The sequence below is a fragment of the Leptonychotes weddellii genome, chromosome 4, assembly GCF_054177405.1.
Source record: "Leptonychotes weddellii isolate Sample4059 chromosome 4, ASM5417740v2, whole genome shotgun sequence".
NCBI lineage: Eukaryota > Metazoa > Chordata > Mammalia > Carnivora > Phocidae > Leptonychotes > Leptonychotes weddellii.
In genome coordinates this window covers 30618411-30627056 of record NC_138372.1, presented here as the reverse complement: position 1 = coordinate 30627056, position 8646 = coordinate 30618411, and the positions used below count along the sequence as shown (strand labels likewise).

Sequence of the window (8646 nt, the reverse complement as noted above, 5' to 3'; positions counted from 1 at the left end):
TTCTTCTACGTCATTTTGATGGCTGCATGGAATCCCATGCCAGCCATCCTATTGTTTATTTAATCAACCCCTGTTACAATTATTTTGTTTCCAGTTTTTTACTTTTTTTTTTTTTAGATTTTATTTATTTATTTTAGAGAGAGAGAGCAAAAGAGCCCTAGCAGGGGATAGGGGCAGAGAGAAAAGGAGAAGCAGACTCCCCATTGAGCACCAGCCAGATGTGGGGCTTGATCCCAGGACCCTGGGATCCAATGACCTGAGCCCAAGGCAGAGGCTTAACAGACTGAGCCACCCAGGCGCCCCTCCAGTTTCTTACTCTTAAGAATAGTGCTATCTCTGATTATTTAGTTAGGATAACTTAGAAGTGGAATTGCTGAGTCAAAGGTTGTGCTTTTTTAATATTGTGGTAAAAAAAGACCTTAATATAAAATTTCCCACCTTATTTAAGTGTACAGTACAGTGGTATTAAATATATGCACATTCTTGTGCAAAAGATCTTTAGGACTTTTTCATCTTACAAAACGGAAACTCCATATCCATTGAACAACTTCCTGCTTAGCATCCGTCAGTTGTTTCAATTCTTGCCTAATTCTTAGAGGAACAGAAGTAGGGGATCTGGACGACATGTGTTCCTCTGGATAGGCCATTGTCCTATCCTGAATCCTGGCTGAAGTACTTGCTGCGGTACTTACTAGCTGTGTAACCATGGACAAGTCACTTAACTTCTCCGTGCCTCTGTTCCCTTATCTGTACGATGGTGATAATAACATGTCACTATACATGTACATTACTGTACGCATTTATCAGCAGGAATAAATGAGTTAATAAATGTGAAGCTCTAAGAACGGTGTGTGGAATATCATAAGCCCCGAAGAGAGGCAGCTGTTATTATTGTTATTATTATTAGACTGAACAAGATTCTGTTGTCAAAGCATTTACCTACTATTTTCTTCAATCCTGTTCTAGTAAATGAAAAACGACAGCCAGCTATTTTAATTTGTAAAATTATTATAATTGTAAAATTGTAATTGTAAAACAACTGTAATTGTAAAATGATGTATTATCAGTGAGCTTGAACATTTCTCTATACTTATATTGGTTATTTACATTTGTCCTGACTTCCTGCTTCAAAACACTGTGGTCAGCAAGACCTCACTTGGTCTTCCTAACAAGCTCGTAAATCAAGAAGGCGCAAATCACCATCCCCACTTTTCGAATTAAGAAACTGAGGCCCAGAAACTTACAATTCTCGGCCCAGGTTTTAGATCTCACCCTTCAAAGCCTAGCAGCTGCCCCAGAAAATATTCCCGGGAAAGCATTGTTAAAGCTCCCCAGTTCCAGAGCCCACGCTCGGGAAAAACGGGAGACGTCCAGCTATGCTCTCTACGCACGCGCGGGCCTCTCAGGAGGCGGGGCCTCAGAGCGCGCCGGTCTCCGCCGCCCCGCCTCCCAGCCCCGCCTCCGGGTCGCCGCCCCGGCCCCGCCCAATCCGAGGCGCGGCGGGCTCGCGACTCCAGGCCGGGAGGTAGGGGAAGGCCGGCGTGTCCCACGTGGGGCCTTGCCGGCGACGCGGCGGAGTCCCGGAGTCCCGAGACGGGGAGGGCCGGCGCCGACTCCTGACCGTCGCCCGCCGCCATCTTGCACCCGGAGAGGGCAGCGGCGGGCGGGGGAGCGTCTCCTGGGGCCGGGCTTGGGCCCAGGGCGGGCGGTGGCGGAGGGCGGGCCGGGGCGGGGCGGTGGCCCTGCGACCGAGCCGGGCCGTAAGTGCCCGGCCGGCCAGAGGTGGGAAGGCCGTGGCCCTGAGACTGCGCGAGGCCCGGGCCTCCCCGCCGCCCCGCTACGAGGCTGGCACTGGCTCGCCCCGCCGGGTCGCGGTGGCCTCGCAGTTAGAACAACGCGCTGCAGTGTAGGAACGTGTCACAGGCCCTCTCGCTTGCTCCTCACGCCAGGGAAGGGGCTGTTGTCCCATTTTGCATACATGAAACTTTAAGGCTCAGAGTGGAGAGGGGATTTCATTTTAGTATTTAAGTATTTAATATCAAGAGAAAGTTTGCTGCATTGCCTTCCCTCTTTCTATAAGTTTTATTCTTTCTTGCTTTTTCTTTTTTTCTTAGTAATTTAAAAATACAGAAATTTTTTTTTAAATTTCAGAAAAATAGATATTACAACAATTTGCCCAGAGACACCCGGCAAGGTCATGGCGGTGGGTTCGGTCTTAGTCCACCTAATCCAGCGCTCTTTCCACAGGGCCACTCTGCCTCACCTGTCAAAGGAGGGTGCTGAACTTGGATATTAGTTAAGGCAGTGACTGGAAATTCTTTTTCTTTTCTTTCCTTTCTTTCTTTTGTTAATCAGGCAGTCTCTTCTGCACCATCCAGGTCAGAGCTAAGAAGTGTTCAGAAGCCAAGTCATGGATCAACCTACCCGTAAAGAAAAATCCAAAGTTAAAGAACCTGTCAGCAGAGTTGAGAAGGCCAAGCAGAAATCAGCCCAGCAGGAGCTGAAGCAAAGACAAAGAGCAGAGGTGAGATTAAGGAGGAGGCCTATATACCTGTAGTCTGCTGTAGATGGTGCTGGAATAGAGAGGAGAGCTGTGAGGGGGAGGGTTATTTGCCTCTAGGCAAAACAGCTGTTCTCCTAGGAGGAGATCATTGAGGTCCAGAATGATGAAGTGGCAGCCCAGAGTCACATGCCAGGTTAGTGTCCGAACCCTGACCATCTCCAGATGACTCCTGGTGCAGAGCTTTTGTGGAAGAAAGAAAGGAAAAAGAGAAGGGACATGTCAGGGAGGGGTCAGCGAGAGACAACAAGTGTTGGACACCCCCCAGCACAGGTGTTCAGGCTTTGTCCTGGAGAGTAGCTGCTCAGAACCAGAAGTAGAGGCCCAAGCTCTACATCCACCAAATGTATTTCTTTGTTCCATCAACACTTAGAATCAGCTTGAGAATGAAAAGCTAAACTGTTCACACTACCTATGTGGAACCACATCCAGACATGTATTTTTATTTTAGTATTTAATATCGGAAGAAAGCTTGCTGAAAATTCTTCCCTCTTTCGAGGCATTGTATTTGTTTCTTTTTTGAGAAATTTAAAAATACAGAAAAACAAAATATTAAAACAAACACCTGCGTACTCAGTGCGCCAGATTGGTAGTCGTTAATATTTTGTCATATTCGCCTGGAGCCTTTTAGATAAATAAAAATTGCATATGAATTTGAAGTCCTCTTTGTCCATTTCCTATCTTACACCCTTTTCCCCTCTGTATGGGCATCCACTAGAATTTTTTATGCTTTTACACTCAGATATATTAATAGATATCCTTGAGTAATATACAATATTCTTTTGTGTTTTAAAATTTTACATTAATAAAATTCTGTGTTTTATTTTACATTTTGCTTACATTATGTTTAGAACTATTCATGTTAATATAATCTAGTTTATTCCTCATCACTGCTTACAGTAGTCTATTTTATTTTTTTTATTTTTAAAGATTTTATTTATTTGAGAAAGCATGAGCAGGGGGAGGGGCAGAGGTAGAGGGAGAAGCAGACTCCCCGCCCCCCCGCCCCTGAGCGGGGAGCCCCATGCAGGGTTCCATCCCAGGACCCCAAGATCATGACTCGAGCCAAAGTCAGACATTTAACTTACTGAGCCAGCCGGGCACCCCAATTTTATTTTTATTTTTTAAGTTTTCATTTAAATTCCAGTAGTTAAAATACAGTGTAATATTAGTTTTAGGTGTACAATATAGTGATTCAACACTTCCATACAAAAGCTAGTGCTCATCACCCATCACACCCATCCCCCCACCCACCTACCCTCCAGTAACCATCAGTTTGTTCTCTGTATTCAAGAGTCTGTTTCTCGGTTTAAGAACCAAAACAAATGAGCATGAGGGGAAAGGGAGAGAGAGATACAGTAGTCCATTTTATGAAGCCACTTTAGTATATTTACCCATTCCTCCATTGATGAACATTTAAATTACTTACAGGTTTTTTGCTACTACGAACATTGCTGTAGTGAAAAACTTGGATGTCTCCTTTGGCACCTGTGCTAGAATATCTGTAGAGCATATTTGACTAGAAGCAGAATTACAGTGTGTATTTCAGTTTTACTAGACCTTGCCAGATTGCTGTCAAACAGATTGTACAAGTCTTTACTCCCATCACCAGTGTAAGAGAGTTCTCATTCCTCACTTCTTTTCCACATTAAATTTGTGTTGATTTGATCCATTCGTTAAATACTGAGCTGCTATGTACCCCGCACTGTTGCAGGGGCTTGAGATACACGAGTGGACAAGGCAGAGAAGAATCCCTGCCTTCATGGAGATTGCGTTCAGTGCGAGAGGCAGACAGTCAGTATAATAAGTAAATTGAATAGTGTGTTCAAAGTTAATCCATAAACTGAAATCCACCTTTGGATTAAGACAGACCATCTGAGGAGCGCGTGGGTGGCTCAGTCGTTAAGCGTCTGCCTTCGGCTCAGGTCATGATCTCAGGGTCCTGGGATCGAGCCCCGCATCGGGCTCCCTGCTCCGCAGGAAGCCTGCTTCTCCCTCTCCCACTCCCCCTGCTTGTGTTCCCTCTCTTGCTGTCTTTCTCTATCAAATAAATAAATAAAATCTTTAATTAAAAAAAAAAGACCATTTGAGAGTTGTAGACGTGGATTCTAACAAATTATTCTCCCCTTTACCTCCCCATTGCCACCTGGATCCAGGCCCCCAGATAACTGTACTGCATTGTGCTCTGGGGAACAGTTGGAGGGTTGTTGTAAGGAACAGCCTGAGGAAACTATCCTTTGTGCACACTGTAGGGATAGATGTGGAGGGCTTTCTTGGTGTCCTTATTGACATCCTTCTGGTAAGATTCCACAGGTTAGATTTTATTGGTCCGACTCCAAATTCCAGCTCATCATGAGCCCCAGTTCTTCCCATGGGACCTTGGAGAGGATGCTTCACCTCCCTACACTTCAGTGCCTCAGTTCCCCCTTGAAAAATGAGGGCGATGGTATCTACCTCACAAGATTGTTACGAGGAACAGAAACGTGGTGTGTAAAGCCCTCAGCGCAGTGCCTGGCCCAGAGAAAGCCCTCAGTAAAAGGCAGCAAGGAACCATGTGCTTCCCAGCAGGTGACCTGCTTTTATTGTGCGGACTCCAGGTGGAAGGACTGATCGCGTTGTTGGTGTCGTGCCGAAATGGAATATTGGAACTCAATATTGGAACATTGTGATGTAATACCACCAGGCCCAGGGCCAGCGTGCACGTGCTTGACCACGGGTATCCTCACATGAAAGCTTATTGTTGCTACTCCCATCCCGACCTTTGTAAATCCTGCCTGGCATAAGGCAGGGAGATGTAAATATAAAATAGGTGATTTTGTGACATAGAAGGTATTATCCTCACTTGAAAGCATAGAACCCCTCGTTACTCAGGGATTGAGGGGCACACTGCGAGCTAAACACATCTGACCATGGGCTCCTGCTTTTTGCTTTGCCCTACAAGCGCCCTGCTGTTGGCTCTATCTGAGCTGCCTGGAATGTAGTCTCCTAAGATAGGAATGTGACAAGACCCTCGTGGGGAGGAGGAGACACAGTTTCCATTCAGTTCTACAGAGATGCCGCATTCCAGAAAGATGTGAGGGAGCGTCATGACGAGTAAATGGAAGAGAGGGCACGTGTGGCCATGAAGCCACGTTTGACACAGTTGGCCACCCTTTCCTGCTTGAAAGTCTTTGTTCCTTGGCTTGGGCCTGCTGACCCATTTTGAGTCTCTTCTTTCTCTGCTTATTCTATTTTCCCTTCCACCAGCCTGCCTTCGGGATCTAGAGGTCTCCAAGGAGCTACTTAATATCGCTCTCGGTCCCCAGCTCAGTCACATGCAGATTAAAATGCTCGTTAAAGCATGAATGGATGAAGCAGAGGTTCGAATGTATATATATTAGAAGTGTATTCACATATATATGATGTGTACAGCTTAAAGAAGATGAATAAAACCAACACCCCATGTCTACCACCCAACTCAAGAAGTAGAATGTGACCAGTAACTTGGAAGCTCCTCGGGCCCCACTCTGGTCCTGTCCCCAACCCTTCCCACCAGCAGTGCTCTCATTCCTTGATTTTAATGCTGATCCTGCCCTTGCTGTTCTGCACTAGTTTAGTATTTCTCTGTGTACCCCCAAATAATATTTTGTAGCCTAACAATATACTGTCTAGTTGTGCATGTTTCTGGGGCGCCTCAATAGGTTGGGTGTCTGCCTGTGGCTTGGGTCATGATCCCAGAGTCCTGGGATCGAGCCCCATGTTGGGCTCCCTGCTCAGTGGGGAGCCTGCTTCTCTCCCTCTGTCCCCCAACTCCTGCTCTCTCTCTCTCACCTTCACTCTCTCTGTGCACGTTTCTTAATTTATATATGTTACTACATTCTGTGACTGGCTCTCTTCACTCAGCTTCTTTTCTTTTTTTAAACTATTCAGACCTATTTATTTGTTTTCATTGTGGTAAAATAGACATAACAGAAGAGTTAACCATTTTAACCATCAATATTATGCTTTTCGAGAACCATTTGCATTGATTTATTAATTGTTTTCATCACTGTGGAATAGCCTTTTCCCTAAAGATTATAGGATCTTACCACAGTTAAAAAAAAAAAAAAAGGGGGGTGGAGAAGATTATAGGATCATTCAAACTTTCTATTTAGTCAGTTTTGATCATTTTACTCATTCTAGCAATTTATTTCATTTACGTTTTCAAACTTATTGACACAAAGTTCATAATGTTTTCATTTAATCTCCATTATACCAGTAATTATGTTTCCTTTTTGATTCTAATAATGTTTGCTTATGTCAACCCCTTTTTATCTTGATGAATCATGTCAGAGATTTGCAGGATTTTCTCTACTATTTTCAAAGAACCATCTCGCAGGGTTAGTGATCTTCGCACATTTGGTTGCCTTTTCTGCTCTTTATTTTGTGTTTTCTATTTGTCTCCCTTCTCAGTTTCTTTTTTTCCCCCTTTCTTGTCTTTTCTTAAATGAATCAAGTTATATCACCTACACACAAACACACTCCTTCATTTTTCCCTTCTACAAGTTGGAAAGTTTTCTGATGTTTCTGCTCTTTGGTGGACAGATTGATACCACAAGGATAAAGAAAGGTGAGGAATGAGGTAGATACCCCACCTTTCACCTGAGAATGTCTCTTGCAGTTTTCATTCCATCCCCGCTGCCTACCCTACGTCATATGCTTGCCGCCTCCTCCCTGACTATTGTAATGATGCCCGTAAGTGGCCCCTAATCTCTTCTTCCACTTTATCCCTCACATGGTCTCCAGTTATCTTTCCCAAAGCAGAGATATCATCAGGTTGCTTCCCTGCACACTAATCTCACTGGCTCTCCAGAGTCTGGCCGAAGTCCAGAGGCCGTGGCCAACACACTTGTCACTTTCTCCGGCTCCCCAAACTCTATAATATCCTTCATATTGGCCTCGTTGAAGTTTCCAGAACTCATCCTGTACTTTCCCGTTACGTTTGTTTCATCATACTGCCCCCTGGCCATCACCTCTCGTGGCCCTTCCCCAGTCTCTACTTGTTCAAATCCTCCGGACCCTGTAAAAGCCAGATCAGGCCACTGCGTCTCTTCCCATTCTCCAGGGGGAATTGGTTCCCTTCAGCTGCATTACTGGCACTTCCAAATGCCCCGGCCTGTGGCGTCGGTGGCGTCCGAGGACAGGTGGGGCAGCTGCCTCCCCCGCCAACGGCTCTTTTTCTCCCCTTCAGATCTATGCCCTCAACAGAGTCATGACGGAGCTGGAGCAGCGGCAGTTCGATGAGTTCTGTAAACAGATGCAGCCTCCTGCAGAGTGAGCCACCCGTGCGCGAGCCGGATGGGGCCCCGGGGGCCGGGTTTCTCAGCTGCGTCCCCGTTTCACTGAGATGGTCCACTTGGAACCTTACAGAACTAGACAAGAAGCTGTTTGCGTTGTTCCTGGATAAATCTGAACTTCCCGTCCGTCCCTTCTGCTTCACTGGTACCTTCAGTCTGAATTGGCCCAATGCTTGCTGAAGAGACTTGTTTTGTTCTCCTAAGACAATAGATTCTCTTTTTTTTAACCTTTTTCTATTGTTTGAGAAAAATCAGTGTTTCTCGTGAAACTGTAGCTCTTCTCCAAAAATATAAATAAAATGCTAATAAAATGTTCGTTTGCTCAGACTTTAGCTCGGGGTGCCTAGCCATAGAAAACGGAGTCAGAAAGAATGTAATAGGTAAGACAAGTTTGGGGTGAGCAGAGGGAACCCTTTCTCCTTTAGGAGGGAGTGGAAGGGAGGAGATAAGAGAAAGGATGTGAGCGTTTCCAGTTCTCATTCTTCCTGGGGCCAAAGCTCGGCAAACCCAGCAGCTCCTAAGTTTTTAGCCTCATGGGTATAAATATGTGAGCCTCGATTCCCCGATGAGCCAGTACTCAGGGCAGAGGCCTGCAGCTAGGATTCCTCTCATCTTGTGACGGATAGCTAGCCGCAGGCTGGTACCAGTGGGGAGACGCGTGCAGGTGCTTTTCGCTTTTCATTCCAGGAGCTACTTTATCAGGCCTAGAAGTTGGTTTGTGATAGGAATATCCAGACTGGTTCCTCAAGAACCATTCACCTACCCATCCAT

General features: G+C 45.6%; 1 protein-coding gene across 2 annotated transcripts; it reads left to right on the top strand.

Moving 5' to 3' along the window:
* The first annotated feature begins 1400 nt into the window (after window positions 1-1400).
* Window positions 1401-8190, top strand: SVBP (small vasohibin binding protein). 2 transcript variants are annotated; one of them, XM_081818301.1, is made up of 3 exons: window positions 1401-1525; window positions 2379-2524; window positions 7770-8190. In XM_081818301.1, the coding sequence occupies exons 2-3, from the start codon at window positions 2411-2413 to the stop codon at window positions 7854-7856; spliced, it is 201 nt and encodes a 66-aa protein (XP_081674427.1). In that variant the 5' UTR covers window positions 1401-1525; window positions 2379-2410; the 3' UTR covers window positions 7857-8190. The 2 variants fall into 2 exon arrangements, 1 of the variants encoding a protein (XP_081674427.1); XR_014144848.1 differs by having other exon boundaries at window positions 1429-1525; window positions 2356-2524.
* Window positions 8191-8646: the final 456 nt, after the last annotated feature.

Excerpts from the sequence above, each read along its gene's own strand:
- SVBP (XM_081818301.1), top strand. The coding sequence starts at position 2,411 with ATGGATCAACCTACCCGTAAAGAAAAATCCAAAGTTAAAGAACCTGTC. Across the intron at positions 2,525-7,769 it reads AGCAAAGACAAAGAGCAGAG|ATCTATGCCCTCAACAGAGT; the intron begins GTGAGATTAAGG and ends TCTCCCCTTCAG.